The sequence below is a fragment of the Microtus oregoni genome, unplaced genomic scaffold (assembly GCF_018167655.1).
Source record: "Microtus oregoni isolate MIOR12 unplaced genomic scaffold, Mior012 000025F_ref0000491, whole genome shotgun sequence".
NCBI classification, from domain to species: domain Eukaryota; kingdom Metazoa; phylum Chordata; class Mammalia; order Rodentia; family Cricetidae; genus Microtus; species Microtus oregoni.
The window spans coordinates 4,900,351-4,923,512 of record NW_024543084.1 but is presented as its reverse complement, the minus strand read 5'-3'; the positions used below and the strand labels follow the sequence as shown (position 1 = coordinate 4,923,512).

General features: G+C 35.6%; 1 protein-coding gene across 1 annotated transcript in view; it reads right to left on the bottom strand.

The window, feature by feature from the left end:
- The window catches only part of Lrp1b (LDL receptor related protein 1B), a 1,777,071-nt gene that overhangs the window by 952,432 nt on the left and 801,477 nt on the right, over positions 1-23,162 (bottom strand). Inside the window, exons 4-5 of the mRNA XM_041674488.1 lie at positions 11,610-11,729; positions 4,700-4,828 (exon numbers count right to left, since the gene is read on the bottom strand). Coding sequence (XP_041530422.1) covers positions 4,700-4,828; positions 11,610-11,729 — 249 coding nt within the window. The remainder of the gene's footprint in view (positions 1-4,699; positions 4,829-11,609; positions 11,730-23,162) is intronic.

Below are 23,162 nucleotides of genomic sequence, written 5' to 3'. Positions count from 1 at the left end.
TGCTGCTATTTGCTATATGTTTACAATGCCATCTACCTATGTGTGCCACGTAAAGAACAACAAAGCAAACTCCTGTACTGTGCTAGTCGACTAGGATGGCTCTTAGCTAAGGACACTTCATATCTCATCTTGTCACTAAATGCCATCACACTTACAGGTCAGTGGAAGGACTCTTACAAAGAGCAAAATTTCTGATATAACTTTAATCTAGTTTACTGATCTTTCACAAGAAGCTGTTCTGAGCTATACAACATTCTGAGGCATTCATCTCATAAGGAAGCATTTAATGTGAGGTGAATTTTAAAAAGAAAACATAGAAGGATGCCTTACTAACTGAACTGCAAACAACACTGGGAGAGAGACAATCCTTTGCTATACAGGAGCCCACCTGCTGAATAAGAAGAAGCAAAAGCAGCTTTGACTTCCATGGTGGTTGATTCTTCAACTGCAAAGACCTTAGTACTGCATTAGTACTTAATTGTATGTTAAGATACTTCCAGTATTTTAATTTAGGACTTGGGAAGTTAAAGTTTTAATTTTGTTCTTGCTTTTTTCTTCCCTGTCATAGTGATGAAAATAGCAAGAAACGTAGGGGTGTTGTTGTTCCAGCTCTATTTAATGATGCACTGAATTGCATTATACCAATATAAGACTTGAAATACCCACAAGTGTTTTCACTTATTCAGGATATTTTTCGACCCTAAATCAGTTAGCAACAAATAAAAGATCCGTGATTACATTTTCAGCTCTGAAAACATACAGGCAGGTAACATTATACAGACTGAGCAGTTGGTAGTTATATATTTTGAAATACACATACACACACAAAACAAAAACAACAACAACAATTGATGAACAAATAGACCATGGATATGAAAAGATTCAAGAAAGGAAATGTGGCAGTGTTTAGAGAGAGGAAAGATAGGTGGGAAATGATAAAATACTACTGTAATCTTGAAAAACAAACAAACAAAAGCTACAAAAGAATCCTTAAGAAAAGCAATGGGTCCACATCTCTGAAGGTTCTAGCTGCTCCACTCACTAAAAAAGTAAAAACTCTCCCACTCTCTCTTTCATAGTGGTGAGCACAAGTTAAACATCTTTCGCCATTACTGGAACTGTTACTTTAAATTCCAAGTTTGATTAGACACAGACTAACATATTTTTATAACAAAATCAACTTAAATCAATTAACTAGAAGATACATCCAATAAAGAAAATTTTATCATTATTAGAATTCTGCTTACAAAACAAAACATTCAAGTTTTCAGGAAGTTTCAGCAGTAGCTATAATGAGTGTTTTGAACTTAATATTTGATTAGACAGTTATTTCCTTTTCCTATAAATCCCATTGCAGTCATAGACTGTACATCAACTCATTTCCTTTTATTGAGTCTCCTTCTACAGTTCAGGATTACCCCAGTATTCATGCCTGATGCAACTTTACTGACTTTCTTTTACAAAATATTTCTTTTGAGGTAGGTAGTGTAAAGTACCAATTATGATCACAAGCAGATTACCTATGAAGGTTTCCAATTCAGAAATGTTTGATTAACAGAATATGAAATGTATGGGGGAACTCCTCAGTTTCACAAATAAGAACTAAAGCTTCTTTTATCCCAATCTTCCTTTTTCCCCAAGTTCCCCCCATCCTCCCCTTCTCCCTTTTCTCTCCCCATCTCCCCTTACCACCATCCCACCCCACAGGGGAGCATGGAAGCACAATTCTTAGTTAAGGGAGCCACATTAGGGTTGGCAAGAGACTTGAACCTAGAGTGGCTCCCAGGAGCCCAAGCCGAGGTCCCCAGTTAGTTCCTTGGGCAGCTGAGGATAGGGAACCTGAAATGACCCTATCCTAGAGCAATACTGACGAATATCTTGCATATCATCATAGATCCTTCATCTGGTGATGGATGGAGATAGAGACAGAGACCCACACTGGAGCACTGGACTGAGCTCCCAAGGTCCCAATGAGGAGCAGAAGGAGGGAGAACATGAGCAAAGAAGTCGGGACCACGAGGGGTGCACCCACCCATTGAGACAGTGGAGCTGATCTACTGGGAGCTCACCAAGGCCAGCTGGACTGTGACTGAAAAAGCATGGGTTAAAACTGGACTCTCTGTACATGGCGAACAATGAGGGCTGATGAGAAGCCAAGGACAATGGCACGGGGTTTTGATCCTACTTAATGTGCTGGCTTTGTGGGAGCCTAGCCAGTTTGGATGTTCACCTTCCTAGATATGGACAGAGGGGGGAGAACCTTGGACTTTCCACAGGGCAGGGAACCCTGACTGCACTTTGGACTGGAGAGGGAGGGGGAGAGGAGTGGGAGGAAGGGGAGAAGGATGGGAGGAGGGGGAGAAGGGTGGGAGGAGGGGGAGGGAAGTGGGAGGCTGGGAGGAGGTGGAAACTTGTTTTTTTTTTCTTCCTTTTCTCAATAATATTAATAAAAAAAAAAAGAACTAAAGCTTCTTGCTTAATATTGTGTGCCCTTTCCTCTTGACCACAAACCCTACAATAGCCATCTTTCCATCAATAATGCTTCATAAAGTGGTTCTTAAGGCTTATAAATTTTACTTATGTTCGGGCATATTACTAGAAAGATGAAAAAAACAAGTAACTGAATTAATTTGCTTAAATATTATTGATTGTCAGATTGAAAATCAGACCCCACAGTCTTATTTAGGAGCGAACAGTTAGACATCCACAACAATGATTCATATTAAAACTTCAGCCTCTTTGTAATCACCTTTCAAGACAGTTTGCTATCAGTTCCTATGAAAAGCCCCTGCCCCAAGGATCTTTCTGTAGAATCTTCCTCCTCAGTCTGGTTTTAGCTAACTTCTCCATAATTAGGGCTTGATAGTTGTATATTTCCAGAATCTCTGGAAAGTTTTGCTTATGTATATACGTATATGGTGATATATAAAGGAAAAATATACGTGTAACCGAAACCAACTATTTTCTCTGGTTTATTTGCTGTAAATGTGAGAAAACGGAAACAGACTGATGGTTTTCTTCCTGAATTGTGCAAATGCATGGAATCAAATATTCATGTGACCTTCAAAAGCAGTTGTTCTTTGTTATAGACTTAGGCCCTTGTTATTAGCAACTCATTTTCCTTAAGCTTTAAGCCACAATATCACCATGGCAACTGTTTATTTTTTGAACTCTGTAGGCAGACACTGTCTTCAAGCGAAGGGCATAGAGGTGATTTGTATATTCCATCATCAATTCTGGAGTCATCACCTTTCCTTGAAACAGTGTGACATTACCGTGCACCATCTCTCTCTACTCATATCCTATTACTGTCAGATAAACTCCTTCTCTAGGAAGAGAAGCAGTGTTCTCTTGAGTCGGGTTTATGACATTTCATTTTCCCTGAGTGTCTGAGGCAATATTGTCTGTCTCAATAGAAACAGTGGAGAATCAGCTTTCTTTAGGACATCAACATTTGTCTGAGAACTCTTCGTGAAAGGGAAATTGGAAACATAGAACATGGCTTAATGTTTTGAAAGGTCTGGATCCCACACCCAAGCAATTATGGTCTTGTACATGAAGTTTCTAATTGAAAGAGACAAATGAAGAATTGAAGAAGTTTCTCTTTATGATTTTAGATGCAAATATTTTTTTCTAAATAGTTTTCATGCTGTATTAAGAAAATGATCAAACAAGTTATGAGGTCTATAAAAGAAACTCAGAACAACAATTTATCAAGTTTCACTCAGTTTAGGTTTGTAAAAGATGTATTTCTTCCTGTGGAGTGGCTTTTTATTTGTATTTTAATAAGTAAAACTTGCCTGAAGGTCAAAGAGTAAAACAACCACACTGGTCAGCCTTACATACCAGACAGTGATAACACACACCTTTAAACACAGTAGCCACACTAGTTTGCATAGAAACCGGGCAGTGGATGCATTAAATCCCAATTGTGACCATCTTTAATCCCAGCCCTAAAGAGGAATATAAGACTGGAGAGACAGCTCACAGTGTCATTGTCATTCTGAGATTCCTGGAGGCAGGATCACCATTTTCAGACTTAGGTCTAGGTAAGAGTCAGTGGCTGGCTCTATTGTTTTCCTGACCTTTAAGTTGAACCTCAATTTCTTTCTATCTTTATTAATCGTGCTTCGTTCTTGTAACTAAGTACTTGCTAACAGGCGTAGAGGAGTAATCTCAGTACAGTAGAAGAAAGAAAACAGAATTTCTGAGAGAGTCAACTGAAGAGATGGAAGCCAAGACAGGGACAGAAACAGAATTGGAAAAGTAAATAATAAATTAGATAGTTAGATGCTCATACTCTATTAATTAGATCACATGTTATTCTCAAGATGGGAAGAAGTTATTGCCAAACTTTAAGTAAAAGAGTAAACTGAACTGGGTTGTAGCAGATCACCCTAGGATATGGAATAGAAGCTTCAGGCTCAAAGCAAAAGTCCACAGAATCGACCTATATTAGAGAGTCCGGTAAAATGATCGGTAATTAAAATCCATTAATCCACCTATTTTCCAATTAGACATTTCTCCAGTTGAATGGGTTCACTAAATTTAACAATTACCAAAAGGATTGCTCTGAGTCTCTAGCACGTATCAGTGTGTTCACAGGAGCGGAAGCTGCCCCACATGACTGCACCACATTGCAAAAGAAAGAACTGTAATCAGAGAAAGAGAATCTGGAAGAAGCAAAATTAGAACTTACCATGTTTCACCTTGCAAGTTCTGTTGTCTGACTGCATTAGATAGCCTTCCACACAACTGCAAGCATAGGATCCATACGTATTCAAGCAGGTCTGGCTGCAAATACCGTAAATGCTACATTCATCGTGATCTGAAAGAAAAATTAAGGTCATTTCTAAGCAACTTTATATTTGGAGATTTCAATGTTTTCTTGAAGAAAATATTTACTTTCAAAGAAACTATTGTTTTAAAAGTTGAACTAATTCTAATAAACAGTTTAATTTCACTTAAAAGTCAAGTTCATCGCTGTTTTTATATTTACAAAGTAGAAAGATCATATTTAGTATTAGTTACTTGTTATAAAAGGGTAATGACTTTGTAATGGTCATGCTAGCTAGACGAACATGATTGTCTTTATAATGTTGTCAAAAGCACTATAATATATATTTGTTGAATTATTCCAGTATGTATAGGAATGGCCTTTTCATTCTTTTATCTAACAATTAATCTGGTAGAATGCTTCTAATATACTGATTAAATGTGATTTTTGAGTCAAACCTTGAAAACACTATTCACTATTTTGAAAAGAGAAATTATCAGACACTTACTGAAACTAAAACTGTTACCATTTTTAAACATTTCATTTTGTTATCATTGTGTATATAATTTAGTAGAGCCACTTCTCTCCCATGCTTATTTTCATGAGCTTCTGGGGTCCAACTCAGGTTTGTTCAACACGTACATTTATGTGCTGAGGATCAAGCTGGACTTCCTGAATTTGCTCTTAATTAGATTTGCGTAATCATCTATAGTTCTCCATCTACTTTTATTGTTCCAATTGATAGCTGCCTTTCTCAGAAAAAAAAAAAAAGCTTTCTTTCTCCAATAGAGTCTGACTACATATAGAATTCACTGGATATAGGAACCACACTCAAAGAAAACTTGAGTACAGGCCCTGTGCCCAATAGTATAAGGTCAATACAAAAGAAACTCAGTGGTATTTTTGGACATTTTAAAATTTGTTCTAAATAAATAAATAAATAAAATTTGTTCTGTTTTTTTCCTTCCTCACAGATCTCTTTCTTACATAGAATGGTTTCTGATTTTGTTTGAATGGGTTTGTGTTGTGTCTGTATATATTTCTTCTGCATTTTAATTGGTTCTTTGTTTCCCCTGTTGTGTGTTTGTTTTGTCCATTTTAAAACATTTTTTTTCTATCGTATTCTTTTCAGATGGCTGCTTGCTTTGTAATGAGAGAGAAGGAAAAGGAGAGGGTTTGTGTGGCTTGGAAAGTGTAGAGAATCTTAGAGGAGTTCACATAGAAAAAAACATAATCAGAATGTATGGTAAGAAAAAAATCTTTTTTCAATTCAAAAAAGAAAACTTCTAAGAAACCAATTTTAAACAATTTTAGGATTTCCTTAGTCGATAAAACGTATATTACAGTTAGACTTAGAGGCTTCTAGCAGGCATTGAGATGACATAGAATTTTGATCTGAAGGAGTCAAGTGATATAAGTGTGTATGAGGGGAAAGGCAATTTATAGTCCCGATAATGAATTAATTTGTATGCTAATCTAGAGGGCTGTATATATTATATACAACATCTGGAAGATATTAATTAGAAAGGAGCCAAGCAATGATCTTTGTTTTCTAATTCTAAATGATTTTAGGCTAAACATGGACTGATTAATATGGAAAAAAATTAAACTATAAAACTGAGTATTAATCTCAGAAATATGAAAAAAATATAAATATATGTATGTGTGTATGTGTGTGCACATTTGTTTGTCAGAGGGTCTCATGAAGTCTAGGCTAGACTTAGAATTCCTATGAAGTCTTGTCATAAATTCCTATTTCTCTCGGTGATACCTCACCCAGTTAATTTTAAATTCATTATATTTTGAAGTCAGCGGCAGTAATAATAGAGAAAAGAGAATAGAACAAAATTTATTAAATAGGCTAAATAACATCTGAAAGCTAAATAATAAAAGTGAGCAGTCATCCAATATTGACAAAAAAGAATATAGGAAGTATGGGTTTAAATAGAGGGAGATCCTGAGCTTTATTTATGTATTTGTGTAAACTTTCAGTTGTCTGTAGAGTATTCTTTGGGTGATGAACAAAAAGCAATGGAAAATATAGGCTTGATGAGAAAGAGAGAGAGGTATCTGACCTATGCTTGGAAGTTAGGAGAGTATGAAGCTAGACATTAAAAGAAAAGATAAAGTTGACTATTACCCACAGTGAAAGGAATGTGAAGATAAAATTCACCTGGCACAAAATAGTACCTGAATGTAGGGAGGACAGGTAAGGAAATGGCCTCCATGAGAATCCTCTGTCGGGGACTCCATGATTCGTTGAGGATATTAAAAACAAGAACTTTCAGAGGATGTCAGTGATTGGAATTAGTATGATCACAGTTAATAATCCAATGGAACCCAATAAAAACTGCCTTTGGGAGTCAACAAGTAGGGTGTTAATATTGGAACAATGTGAGAATCCCATACTACATTCTAAATCATTTTCTATCATGTTTCTACATGTAGAAATTGCCTTTATTGAGTGACTTTCAAACTGAATTGAGGCATCTACAAACACTAGGTTTTACTTCTCAGACATTTAAATCCTTTAAAGGGAATTAAATGACCTTTAATTATAGTATGCATTTAGCTTTTCATATGATAACTGATGCAGAGGACGTTTAGATATACTAATAAATATGCCAACATTTCAAACATCCCAAGTTATCAAAGTCATAGGGAACAATGATAAAACAATTAGCCTTCCTTAACTATAAGGAAAAAAAATCTTCAAAGCTTCTTTAAATGAATAACTAGGTTACAAAACAGCAGTGCTTGAAAGAGTGAAATAGAGGTCACAAATTTAGGATCATAATGCAGTCAGTTTCAAAAGATCTGGATGAGGGCAGCTGTAATGCGATGACCACAAAATGAGGCAAGTTCTTTGTAGACATTTGAGAGTTCCTCTTTCTCTTTATTTTCTCTCTCTCTCTCTCTCTCTCTCTTTCCTTCTTTTCTTTTCTTCTTTCTTTCTTTCTTTCTTTCTTTCCTTTCTTTCTTCCTTCTTTTCACCCTCCCTCCCTCCTACCCTCCCTCTGTCCCTTCCTTCCTGCTTTCTTCTCTTCTTTCTTTCCTTCCTTATTTCTTTTTATTCTTCTCTTTTTTAATTTGAAAAATGTGAGCATGTTGTTTGACTACACTATGAGGCATCAAAGGCACAAATTTTTCAAGGTATGCAGGAAAGGTGGAAACTAGAGAGTGCATTGAGCAGCACATGAAATGGTTTGAATAAATATAAAAATGGGAAGAGTGAATATATCCAGTAGGTTCTATGATAGTAGAGGAAACACTGATTAGATCTAAGTCAGGAGAAGTAAAGAAAGGAAGTTGATTTAATAGGTACCAGAAGATACCTATACAGGTCAGTGATGAAAAAAGTCTATTGACCAAACAGACTAAGAAAGCAGCATACTGTAGTAAAATAAAGAACTCCATGGGACAATTTAGAGAAGGATTCTCAAGAGACCTGTAGCAGATAATAACTGTCCACTTTCCAAAGATCCTTCATTTCAATTCCACAAAGCAGGATCTTGTGACAACCCTGATTTCTTTTCCATGAGAACCTCCATCAGGAAGGGAGTTCACCAATGATTGAGAGATGATCTCGCCTCCAATATACAACCATCTACTCCTGGAAATATCAACAAAAAAGTCCAATTGTCCAGTTTTTGTCCCTCCTTCTACAAGGTTTTGCCACACATTTTTTACTTCAGTCAGACATTGCTGTCACTATATTAATTCTTCTAATATTAATAATCTTTATCTTTGTGCATCACATTTCTCTATTATTATGATAAATTAAGGAAAGGTAGGAGCAGGGAATGAAAGAGAATAAAAGAATAAGGAAGGGAGAAATAGAAAAGGGAAGGGGAAGAGAAAGGAAGGAAAAAGAATAAAGAAATATACAAATACCAAAAACAAGATAAACTTTCATCTGAATTCTTGTTGCAGGGTTGGCTTCTGGGACAACTAAAGCTAATAAAGGAATTTAATAATGGAAAGCAAAAAACCTTGCTGTGTAGCATAAGGGGCTATTTAAGTTGGGAAAGAATTAACCTATATGGAATTCTTTGCTCTGACTTTGGATTTCTTTATAGACCTATAATAACTTGCAGTCATGGATGGCTCATTTGAAGCAAGTATTTAGGGAGATAGAACAGTATTTGGAGCTAGGTCTAACAGTAATGTTGAAAGAAATTTAGGTTTGCATTTGGAAAAGTTCAGCCCTTGGCTGCAGTAATGATGCTTATTTACTTTCACAGATTTTTCCAACATTAATATTTTTGGTTTCTGTTTTACTTTTACTGATATGATTATGTTATCCAGGACAGAAATGTGATTAACAATTTCCTTTGTTCTTTTAACCTAGACGGAATATATAGCTGTAACATTCATGTAACTCCACAGAATTGGCTACGGAAGAATAGACATGCCATTTCTTATGATATTGCCTTCATTTTTTTTTCCATAAGGACAGGGAATTGTCGGGAAATACAGTGAAAGAGAAATAAATGTTTCTCACACTTGGCCACTAAGGAATGCAAGCAAAATAAAAGAAATCCATTTTCTATGAGTTACTTCCAAAATAATCACCACATATGCTTTTGTTTTTTCCTTCTTTCAACAGAAGAAAATAAGCATGGCTGAGCTTTTGCTGTTAATTAAGAGATTAAGATTCCTGAACTTTCGTTCAGTTCCACTTTGGCTCCAGAAAACACAATTCTTGAGTACTTTGAGTTAAGGCTCAGTGAAAGACAAGGGTGCCCAGAGGTCCATACCCTAGCCTAAAATATAAATAATGAGATCGGGTTTAAATGAGGAAAATGTAGCAGGTCTAAAGACTTCCTGATTGACACAAATTTACGTTTGGCTGACTTTCATTATTATAAAGACATTAGTGTTGGTCTGATTCGTTCAAAAATGTGAAATTCTGTGTATGGTCTTCTAATTTATTTTAAAGCAGTATTTTGTCTTCTTATGGCAGATTTAGGATAAGGTAAATATTTGATTATGAATACTTTTATAATATTTATGTTTCACACAAAATAAACAATAACCTAAAAGTCAAGTACCAAAGCATCAAAAGAAGCCTCTTCATGATTAATATAGATCCTGTAGACTTAGGTTTTGAATCTGAGTGAGAATATCCCCCATCGTCTTGTTCATTTGAATGCTCAATCCCCAGTTCGTCGTGCAGTTTGAGGAGGCATTTTAGCATAGATGATGAATGATGAAATAAAAGGCATCATTTTCATCACTGGGGGCTTTGAAGTTTAAAAGACTCATACCATTCAGAGTTCACTCTCTCTGCTTCCTGTTTGTGGTTTAAGATCTGAATTCCTGGTTGTGACTCCATGCCTGCCTGCCAGTATGCTTCCCTGATTGGTTGGTGATGGGCTCTTATCCCTTTGCAACCGAGAACTCAAATAAACTCTTATGCATGTTGTCTTGGTCATGGTGTTTTATCATTGCAACAGAAATGTCACTAAAACAGTCCTATTTTGTTTATAATGCTTTTGACATTAGAATTTTGAAAAATTGTTTTTTCTCAATTATCTTGAGTTTAAAACTATGTATTAAGGCATAAGTGGTCAAATAATCACCTAAGTAAAATTACTTTAGAGAAAACAAAGTTATTTTGAAAATATTGTCTTTATTAGTGGTTTGGAAGGTATAGTATTCTGTTTCGTGTTATTTAGTGTATTTATGTAATTTATAACTATATCTTAGTATGTATATATTAACAGATTTAAGCATATATGTGTGCTTAAAATACATATATTCAGGACTATGTAAATGCACACAACATATTGGGTTTATAAGTACATAAAGATTATACATATGTTAGCATACATATCATAGATGTCAAAAGAATACAGCAATGACCTATAATATTTTAGTGTTACAGATGAATCATTTTGAAGGATGAACATTTGCCAAAGAGTGCTCCGAAAATCTGGAGCAATTAACCCTTTGGAGAGCTGGATTCAAACCCAGGTACTCACACATGCTAGACAAGTATGGCAGGCCAACACCTGGGTCCCCAAACTACAATTAAGAAATGGATATAATATGAAAGTCAATATTTATATTGATTGCTGTGGTATTAATCAAACCTCAGATAACAAAGTTATTGATGTCAAAACCTTAAAGAACAGTACATGCATAGTAATTATTTTATTTAATTACATCTCTACTACACTGCAGAAATATGATAACCATAAATCAATTAAGAAGTAAAAATAATTAAATCTAGTGTGGTAGTGGGAGGCTAAATATTACTTCTGTATTTCCAGATTTTGCTATTATTGAAAAATAAGTTAAAAATTGGTACGAATACATATGTAATTCTCATACTTTATGGGTAATGCTAACCTTTATTTTGTAAGAAAAAAATGTAAACGTTTAACATGACAAAAGTTTGTTTTCAAATATTTTATTAAATTTCTATTAACTAAGTCTTCATACAAGTATTAGATACTATTTCACTTTGTATTGTTAATGGTATATCAAGAAGAATGAATAGAGGCTCCATACTTGGCCCATGGACATACTGAGAAGTGGGGAAGAAACTTAGAGAAATGTGGCTTAGTAGAAGGTTCTTGGATTAAAAGAACTACTCTTAAAAAGGATTGTAGAATTCCACTTTGTATTTCTCTACTTGTTCTGGGACAGGGGAAAAGACTTTGCTTATCATATAATCATGTTCAAATGCTATGATGCCTTTTTAAGAGGGTTGGATCCTCAAAAAATTAAGGAAAAATGCAGCTATCTCCTTCCTAAAGTGGTGGTTATCTGAAGTACTTGGTGCATGCCAAAGAATACAGAGAGAGTCGCCTTTCATACTTGCCTTTACAGCTTCTCCCGTCTTCTGCTATTTCAAATCCATCCTCACAGTAACATTTTGTAATATTTCTGATCACTGCACATTTAAACTGGCAATTCAGTTGCTGACAATTTGGTAGCAGTTCTGTAGAGGAAAAACAAATATAGCCTTATATCAAACTCTGCACACACAATGATTAAGCTTAAATACATTAATATTAAGCATAATTGATCCTGAGAAGAAGCTATATCTGTTATCTTAAAAACAGATTGGTTTACATTTAGTTGAAGGATTGGTAACGCATTTAATGTCAATCAGTGTTCAGCTTTTAGAATGTTAGCATATTACTATGTTCAAGTAACCAAGTCCTTTCAAATTCTTTTAAATTAAATTATTTCAAGAGGAAAAGTATCAGTGTGACGGTTCATTTCCCCATCCATGCCTTCTCCGCCTGATGCATCAATTGATTTTCTGTCTTTGGGAGTTTGTTTTGACTTACCAACCCATGTGTAACCTGCATAAAACCAAAGTGTGTATATTCTACCTCAACAATTTATGTTTCATTGGTGAAAAATATAGAAATACTGGACATAATATATTTCATTATGCTTGATTTCTTTCAGAAGAAATACATCATTAAAACACAAGTTAGGAAACCCTTGAAGTAAATTCAGATTTATTGTGATAAATGTATAAGACAGTGAGTGACAGGAGCACACAGTGCACAGTTGCTAATGAGAGCAGGATTTGCTAGATTTGAAAAACATTTCAGTAGATGATATGATGATCTATATGACCTAAAAATACTGTTCTAATATATTATAGAGGTTCAATTTTCCCATAGGATGAACAATAAAAGCTTTTAAGACTGCAGATAAATGAATCAAAATATGTTACTCTTTGACAAAAATTTAGTTGGTAATTTATAAAATACAAAATAATAGACAATAAATAACAATAATACATCTGGAACATTGCAAATTGAACATTGGGTATTTTAGTAGGCTATATTGCCTGTACTGTTTCCTTACCTTAATTGCTTTCAATTACAACTTGAGATGAATTCATCTGCCTTCTCTTAAAAAGCCAATCCTCCTTCCTAACACTAACTCATGTTTTTCTTGTTTCTTATTTCTTTCAGTAGGCAAGAGTGGTCAGAAGATATTTTACTAGTTTTATAGTCCATATTTGTTCTTCTGTGCAAATTCTCGCTCAACCGCTTTTCAAATTTAGCTGAGATAATAATCAAGTCCCCATGGCACTGCTTCTCTGCTAGCACCATCTCATCTGTCCTATTCAAGATCACGGCTTACTTTGTGTTCCACTTCCCCTCCTGGTCATTATTTTTTTCATTTATATCAGGTCTGCAATGTCAAATTAAAGCCTTACTCTATTACAGACATTTTGTTGGAACATAGCCACATTCATTATTTTACATACTGTTTCTGACCGATTTCATACCACCTCAGAGACTGCAAGGTCCTCAAAGCATAAAGTATCTACTTTTTCCTTTTATAGAAGACGTTTTCTGAATGTTACACTAGGTCATTCTCAGCACCAAAATTGCCTTTAATTCCCCCAGATTACAAAGGCCGTAGACTCCATCTCAGCCCTCTCTGCCATCAGTATTGCCTATTCTTTTCCTTTTTCTATGTGTATGTCTAGGTGCGTGTAACTATGTATATATCTTCTTTTTTGTTTTTTTTTGAGTTTCTCAGCTTTTTTTAATTTATTTTTTAATTTATTTATTTATTAAAGATTTCTGTCTCTTCCCCGCCACCACCTCCCATTTCCCTCCCCCTCCCCCAATCAAGTCCTCCTCCCTCTTCAGCCCAAAGAGCAATCAGGGTTCCCTGCCCTGCGGGAAGTCCAAGGACCTCCCACCTCCATCCAGGTCTAGTAAAGTGAGCATCCAAACTGCCTGGGCTCCCACAAAGCCAGTACGTGCAGTAGGATCAAAAACCCACTGCAATTGTTCTTGAATTCTCAGTAGTCCTCACTGTCTGCTATGTTCAGCGAGTCCAGTTTTATCCCAGGCTTTTTCAGACCCAGGCCAGCTGGCCTTGGTGAGTTCCTGATAGAACATCCCCATTGTCTCAGTGTGTGGGTGCACCCCTCGCGATCCTGAGTTCCTTGCTCGTGCTCCGTCTCCTTCTGCTCCTGATTTGGACCTTGAGATTTTTGTCCTGTGCTCCAATGTGGGTCTCTGTCTCTGTCTCCTTTCATCGCCTTTTTTTTAAAAGCTTACTTAATTAACTTACTTTAGGACTCATAAAGAAGTCCTAGTGACCGTTATTCTTTAAGTGCAGTGACTTTGCTTGACCCTCATTTGATTTGACTGTCAGCTCACTCTGCTTTCAGTATAAAACATACCTGTCTTTCTACCCATTGCATGGCTTTTTTATTGAGTTCCATTTCTTTTTATCTAACTAAGAACATAGTATGCCTAGACAGGAACTGTGGGGTTTTTCTTTGTCTGTTGGTCAATTGTGAACTCCATTTTTTCGAACATGAATGTTGTTTTTGAATTAGAAGGGTAGCTTTGCTTTCCTCATTTTCTAACTTTCATAAACCAAATAATTATTGAAATAGTGTATTAATTTTTTTTCATTTTGAATTATGTATAACTGTTTTCATTTTATTAATGTAGCTCCAATTAATATAAAATGCAACTATATCTACTTTGTAGTTCAAACACTGCAAATTGTTTCATCCTAACATGATATGCTAACAAATATTCATGCTAGCAAAATATGGATGTAGATTTTTTTTATACAAAACACATTTTATTTATTTATTTTTTTCATCCTTTTTTTCTTTTTTCTTTTTTTTTTAATTTATTTAATTATTAAAGATTTCTGTCTCTTCCCCGCCACCGCCTCCCATTTCCCTCCCCCTCCCCCAATTAAGTCCCCCCCCCAGCCCGAAAAGCAATCAGGGTTCCCTGTCCTGTGGGAAGTCCAAGGAACCCCCACCTCCATCCAGGTCTAGTAAGGTGAGCATCCAAACTGCCTAGGCTCCCACAAAGCCAGTGCATGCAGTAAGATCAAAAATCCATTGCCACCAGCTGGCCTGGGTCTGGAAAAGCCTGGGATAAAACCGGACTCTCTGAACATAGTGGATGTAGATGCTAATAGCTATTTGGTGCATGCATTTTATTGAAAAATGACAATACAGAACATAGAATGATTGATTATTCTTAAATCTCAGCTCTGCTTACTATATCTGGTGGGAATTTAAGAATCAGACTCTGAATAAAACATCTCATTGAACCTTCATAGTATTTTAGAAGAAAATTTTATAGCTACTAGCTAGGCCAAGAATCTACTATAAATGTAGGACAGAACTTCACATATTAATAGTCTACTTGCAAACCTGGCTGATAACTTTGACTATATAATTGAGGTGGTATATAATTTAATTAATTGATAAACTGTTATTATTTTATTTATTATTGTTAATATTGTATAATTATTGTATTTATACTTTAATAATTACTTTCTCAAGATGCATAAATTAGTTCATAATTGATACTGGATCAATAACTAACTAAAAATCTTGACTTTAAAATGAGAATTAACATAAGTCATCATTTCCAGTTAGTTAATATAAGGTAAAGACCCAATATAGCTTATTTTCCCCCCAAAGTTGGGTAATTGAATTGTGACTCAGTGGAAGCAGTCCAAACTTTGATTCATTTTGCAGGGCACTTCAATCTGGTACTGCCTGAGAACTTATCCTGTGCTAAGCACTCTGTGTAGTTTCTCACATTTCAGAATTTTGTGTTTAATCACGTATCTGTTTACAATATGACATGGTAGTGAATGGGTGAAGTAGAAGGGAAAACAGTGTAAAAACTAGCTGTAACACATGGCAAAAAATTCATAAAAATACCCATTTCCTGATGTACAAAGAGAAGGATTCATCCATGTTTATGAACTGTGGAAAGGCATCACAGAAGTGGTTGTGGAAAAATTAATTTAAGAAGACTTTCAATGAAAGTTTGGAGAGATGGCTCAATGGCTGAGCATGTGCTAAGCAACCATAATGGCCTGAATTCAGACCCACACACCTACATAACACACATGGGCCTACAATATCAGTTATCAGGAACAGAAGCAAGAGAATCAATGATGAGTACTGATTATCAACCCAAAAGAAAACCGCGAATTTCAGGGAGAGACCTTTGAGGAATAAGATGAGAAATGACCTAAAACCTTCCTATGGCATTGGTGTGGGGTATTCAGATAGGCAGGTGCAGAGAGGCATACTGTCTTGTGTGCACACAATGCAAACATATACCACCCCTACAAACACACACATTCGCACACACAGATACACACAAACACACACACTATGAAAAAAATCATGGAGAAGAATCATAAGGCTGCAGTTCAATTAAATGAAAATGATCCATAAATACTCCTTCCCACCTTTTCCGTGTAAATGTGATATTTCTCAATAGAATAGACCCCAAAAATTCCTTTTTCAAGTCTGTAAACCCCTCTAATTGTGTAATATCCAATAAGACAGGAGAATGATCCACTGAAAGTTTTCAACAGGGGTAGGATAGCCAGGCAAAGAGAAACAAAAAAAGAAATACTGGATTTGGAAGGTCAGATTTTAAATCAAGTTTATAGTCTAATGTTAAAATATAAAAAGAAATAAGAGCTATATTTGGGTCTACTGGGTGTTCCCTTCTCAAAGATATGTGTATTTACAGGATGAAGGCTAGAATTTGATCATATAATATATGAAATTGGGGGAAATTGCTAAATTTAGACACTGATAACAGATTACAAATTATTCTGAACATATGGCAGTATAAAACTATAATTCAATATTAGACTTGTTTAATAAAATCACTATTAATTATTATAAAGTTACCTATCTGAACGATATAGCATCTATGTCAAATTATAGGCAAAACTCTACTTACTACGTACATAATTAACAGTATATCCACCCATGTTAGAAAGCTTATTCATGTAATGCAAATTCTGTGCTTAATCATGATTTTTTTCTGGATGCCTTTTATGTGGCCCAAGCATTGGCTCATGTGCTATCATCACAGGATTTGGCTCAGACTGAATTAGCAAGACTACAAAAATCAAAATCAATAAGATATCAAGATGGGAACTCTAGACATATCCGATCACAATTTTTCAATTATGTCACAAAACATGACTGTCTCTTTCATTTTAAGAGAGAAGTTAATATTTCAAGTACTCAATTTGATTCAATTGATGGAGAGTCTCCTACTTTGATCTATTTTTAGGGCTCTTTTCAATGTCCTTACAAAAATTATGTAAAAGAAAAAGGTCAAAGAGGTAAACTAAAAGTCATCCATATATTATGTAATGCAAGCTAACATTTTCCAAGTACTATGTAGTTTTACATCATCTAAACTTTGAAGGTTTTCATTACTTGAAGTTAGATTTTTTAATGTATATTACTAGAAAATAGAAAAAAATAAGACAAAGAAAAGCTATCAATTTCTATCAGCTCTGAGATCAGTTTAACTTCTCATATTTATTTTTTTTTTGCTAAGCAGTAGTGGAATATTATACTGAGATAATAAAAATAACTGTGAATCAAGATATTTTAAATCTCTTTCTTCTGCAGGATTCTAGGCTATGTAGTACTTCAAAGGGCAGAGAAACATTCCCTCTCAAGCGTCTTCTAGCTTCTACTTCCTGGGCAAAAATGACAGTCACTTTTCCACATCGTAGACATCTATCTATTATCTATAGATATATAATAGACATTATCTATCTATCTTTTTTTGTTGATAGTTTCACTAGTCTTCCTCTTTCTACAGTACAATAGGATTGCATTGTATGACTACACTGAAGTCTGTTTACAAACTGATATGCATTTAGTTGTTTCCAGTTAAGAATTATGATTATGTAACAAACACTAAAGTATCTCATGTGTAAATATAGATTATGAGTTTAGTTGAATAAATCTGTGATTTCCGAGTTACTTCATAAGAGAATATTTCACTTCAGAAGAAACTGAAACTTGTTTTCTAGACTGGCAAGCAGTGCTGGGCATCTTTTTGTAGTTTTATGTTTTGTTAATCCACATGTTTTTTTTTTCTTTCTTTCAATATCCTGGTGCCTTGAGAGGAAGAAATTTTGAAGTCTTGCAGCATGAATCTTTACAACGCTCTACTCTATTATCACTTTATGTAGTCCAGGCCTACTTTATCGCCACATAAATTTTAGAGTCTTTTTTTCTGTTCCTACTTGAATGTTAATAGAAATAGTGCTTGGAGAATGTCTTCTTCTAATTCAAAATTTAGGAAATATCCATCTACACTTACTGTTGATTTATGAGTTTTATGACTTTATAATATACCAAAACTATAAATGTTATTGTATCTACATTTATATTCTTGCATTTATAAAAAAATGATATTATTTCTCAAAGTGAAGTATAATTTAGAAATATGCTTGAATTTTATTTTCCAAATTTGCATTCTATGATACTGTTAAACTAAGCAAAACTGAAGGCCTAAAAATTATAATAGTTACATAATAAGGTTAGCAAATTAAAGATATTAGGAATACAAGAATAGTACATTACCACAGACTCTTCTGAGTTGAAAAGAGAAGAGAAAAGTGAACAACTCAAGCTCTATACATTTGACGACTTCTCTGAGGCCTTCCATAAAAAGAAAAAACTTTTGTTCTTAACTTTAAAAAGTATTAAAATTAGTTTATATAGGCACAGAGGCGGCGCGGCAGCCAGAATGGAGCGACACCGCATTCAGGAAGAGGCTTTGGGGGACCAGCGTGGCTGCAGACCCAAGCGGTAGGGACAGGCATGCAATAAGGAGAGCAGATCGCCCTACTACAATTAAAGCAAAGAGGTAGGCCTTTGGTTAGCCAGGTCACTGGCACATGGGGAGCCTGGTCCTGTTCTGAAGACCCTTCGGAGGGGTGAGAGGGTTCTTGGCCTGAGGCAGGAACCAGGAAACAGAGCAAGGGCATTGTGTAAGCGGAGCCTGTGGCCAGCAGGGAAACCTGATCTGGTTTTTAAAGGACCCATTAGATAGGATCAATAGGAGGAGATGGGCAGGCGCCAAGGCAAGAATTCACCCAATAATCTGAAAAACAACATGAAAACACCAGAACCCAATGATCTTACAACAGAAGTATTTGAACAACCTAACACAGAAGAAGTGGAAAAAAATGACTTTATGAAGGCAATAGAGTCCCTAAAACAACATGTAAAAAATGCCCTTATAGAAATGTATGAGAAGTATAAAAAAAGTTTGAAAAAATGAGTAAATACATACAGGATACCCTGGGAAACCAAGAAAAAAATGATCAAACAGGTAATGGAAACAGTTCAAGAATTGAAAACTGAAATGAAGGCAAGGAAGAAAATAAAAACTGAGGACCAGGTGGATATGGAAAATCTAGGTCAAAGAACAGAGTCTACAGAAACAAGCATAATCAATAGAATACAAGAGCTAGAAGAAAGAATCTCAGATGCTGAGGACACCATAGAGAAAATAAATGAACAGATCAAAGAAAACAGCAAAGCCAACAAATTCTCAACACAAATCATTCAGGAAATATGGGACACAATAAAAAAAAACCGAAGAATAATAGGAATAGAAGAAGGAGAAGAGGCACAGCTCAAAGGCCCAGAAAATATTTTCAACAAAATTATGGAAGAAAACTTTCCCAACTTAAAGAAAGATATTCATTTAAATATTCAAGAAGCATACAGAACACCAAACAGACTGGATCAAAGAGAAACATCTCCTCACCATATAATAATCAAAACACAAAATATACAGGTTAAAGAAAGAATATTAAGAGCTGCAAAGGAAAAAGGGCATTTAACTTATAAAGGTAAACTGATCAGACTTACACCTGATTTCTCTATGGAAACTATGAAAGCCAGAAGGTCCTGGATAGATGTACTGCAGAAGCTAAGAGACTATGGATGCAAACCCAAACTACTATACCCAGCCAAGCTATCGTTCATTATCAATGGAGAAAACAAGACATTCCAGGATAAGAACAAATTTAAACAATACGTAGCCACAAATCCAGCCCTACAGAAAGTAATAGAAGGAAAATCGCAACCCAAGGAATCCAACACTGCCAACACTGCCTACAATAACCCAGGCATCTAGTGACCCTTCACCAGCACATCTCAAAGAAGGGAGACACACAATCTCTACTACCAAAAGCAATAAGAATAACCAGAGTAAACAACCACTGGTCATTAATATCACTTAATATTAAGGGGCTCAATTCACCTATAAAAAGGCATAGGCTAAAAGATTGGATACGAAAACAGGATCCAACATTCTGCTGTTTGCAAGAAACACATCTCAACCACAAAGACAGGCACCTACTCAGAGTAAAGGGTTGGGAAAAGGTGTTTCAAGCAAATGGTCCTAAGAAAAAAGCAGGTGTGGCCATACTAATTTCTAACAAAACTGACTTCAAACTAAAATCAATCAGAAGAGACCGAGATGGTCACTTTATACTCATAACAGGAAGAATTCATCAGGATGACGTCTCAATCCTGAATATCTATGCCCCCAATATAAAAGCACCTACTTATGTAAAAGAAATATTACTAGAACTCAAGGCAGACATCAAACCACACACACTAGTAGTAGGAGACTTCAACACACCTCTCTCTCCAAGGGACAGGTCAATCAGACAGAAACCTAATAGAGAATTAAGAGAATTATTGGAGGTAATGAAGCAAATGGACTTAACAGACATCTATAGAACATTCCACCCAAATAGGAAAGAATATACCTTCTTCTCTGCAGCTCATGGAACCTTCTCAAAAATTGACCAAATACTCGGAAACAAAGGAAACCTCCACAGATACAAAAAAATATCAGTGTCCACCTGTGTCTTATGAGGTCACCACAGATTAAAGTTAGAAGGCAACAACCACGCTACCCCCAAAAAAACCGACAAACTCATGGAAACTGAACAGTCAACTACTGAACCATACCTGGGTCAAGGAAGAAATCGAGAAAGAAATTAAAGTCTTCCTTGAATTTAATGAAAATAAAGGGACAACATACTTAAACGTATGGGACACAATGAAAGCAGTGCTAAGAGGAAAGTTCATAGCACTAAGTGCCCACTTAAAGAAAACGGAGAATGCATACATTGGGGACTTAACAACACACCTGAAAGCTCTAGAAAAAAAAAGAAGCAGATGCACCCAGGAGAAGTAGAAGACTGGAAATAATAAAACTGAGGGCTGAAATCAACAAAATAGAAACACAGAAAACTGTCCAAAGAATCAATGAAACAAAAAGCTGGTTCTTAGAGAAAATCAACAAGATCGACAAACCCCTATCCAAACTAATTAAACGACAGAGAGAGAACACACAAATAAATAAGATCAGAAATGAAAAAGGGGACATAACCACAGACAGAGAGGAAATTCAGAGAATCATTAGATCTTACTACAAAAGCCTGTATGCCACAGAACTGGAAAATACAAAAGAAATGGACATGTTTTTAAATAAGTACCATATACCAAAGCTAAACCAAGACCAGGTGAATGATCTAAATAGACCGGTTACTCGTGAAGAATTAGAAACGGTTATCAAAAATCTCCCTTCGAAAAAAAGCCCAGGACCAGATGGTTTCAATGCAGAATTCTACCAGAACTTACAAGAAGAACTAATACCTATACTCCTTAATGTATTTCACAATATAGAAACAGAAGAGTCATTGCCAAATTCCTTTTATGAAGCTACAGTTGCCCTGATACCAAAACCACACAAAGACCCAACCAAGAAAGAGAATTACAAATCTATCTCACTCATGAACACCGACGCAAAAATTCTCAATAAAATACTGACAAACCGAATCCAAGAACACATAAGAAAAATTATCCATTATGATCAAGTAGGCTTCATCCCAGAGATGCAGGGCTGGTTCAACACATGCAAATCTATCAATGTAATCCACCATATAAATAAACTGAAAGAAGAAAACCATATGATCATTTCATTAGATGCTGAAAAAGCATTCGATAAAATTCAACACCCCTTTATGATAAAGGTCTTGGAGAGATTAGGGATACAAGGGTCCTACCTAAATATAATAAAAGCTATTTACAGCAAGCCAACAGCTAACAATAAATTAAACGGAGAAAAACTCAAAGCCATCCCACTAAAATCAGGAACACGACAAGTATGTCCACTCTCTCCATACCTCTTCAATATAGTGCTTGAAGTTCTAGCAATAGCAATAAGACAACATAAGGAGATCAAGGGGATTCGTATTGGAAAGGAAGAAGTTAAGCTCTCGGTATTTGCAGATGATATGATAGTATACATAAGCGACCCCAAAATTTCTACCAAAGAACTCCTACAGCTGATAAACAGCGTTAGTAATGTGGCAAGATACAAGACCAACTCCAAAAAATCATTCGCCCTCTTATACACTAAGGATAAGGAAGCAGAGAGGGAAATCAGAGAAGCATCACCTTTCACAATAGCCACAAATAGCATAAAATAACGTGGGGTAACTCTGACCAAGGAAGTGAAAGATTTATTTGACAAGAACTGTAAGTCTTTGAAGAAAGAATTTGAAGAAGACACAAGAAAATGGAAGGACCTCCCTTGCTCTTGGATTGGGAGGATCAACATAGTAAAAATGGCAATTCTACCAAAAGCAATCTATAGATTCAATGCAATCCCCATCAAAATCCCATCAAAATTCTTCACAGACTGGAGAAGACAATAATCAACTTTATATGGAAAAACAAAAAAACCCAGGATAGCCAAAACAATCTTATACAATAAAGGATTGTTTGGAGGCATTACCATCCCTGACTTCAAACTCTATTACAGAGCTACAGTAATGAAAACAGTGTGGTACTGGCATAAAAACAGAGAAGTCAACCAATGGAATCGAATAGAAGACCCTGACTTTAACCCACAAACCTATGAACACCTGATTTTCGATAAAGGAGCTAAAAGTATACAATGGAAAAAAGAGAGTGTCTTCAACAAATAGTGCTGGCAAAACTGGATGTCAATCTGTGGAAGAATGAAAATAGATCCATATCTATCACCATGCACAAAACTCAAGTCCAAATGGATTAAAGACCTCAATATCTGTCCGAACACACTGAACCTGAAAGAAGAGAAAGTGGGAAGTACTCTATAGCACTTGGGCACAGGAGACCACTTCCTACATATAACCACAGCAGCACAGACACTACGGGCATCATTGAATAAATGGGAACTCCTGAGGCTGAGAAGCTTCTGTAAAGCAAAGGACACTGTCTCTAAGACAAAAAGGCAACCCACTTAGTGGGAGAAGATTTTCACCAACCCCGCAACTGACAAAGGTCTGATCTCCAAAATATATAAAGAAACTAGACCGTAAAAGGCTAATTAACCCAATTATAAACTGGGGCATTGAGCTGAACAGAGAATTCTCAACAGAAGAACTTCAAATGGCCAAAAGACACATAAGGTCTTGCACAACTTCCTTAGCGATCAGGGAAATGAAAATTAATACAATTTTAAGATACCATCTTACACCTGTCAGAATGGCT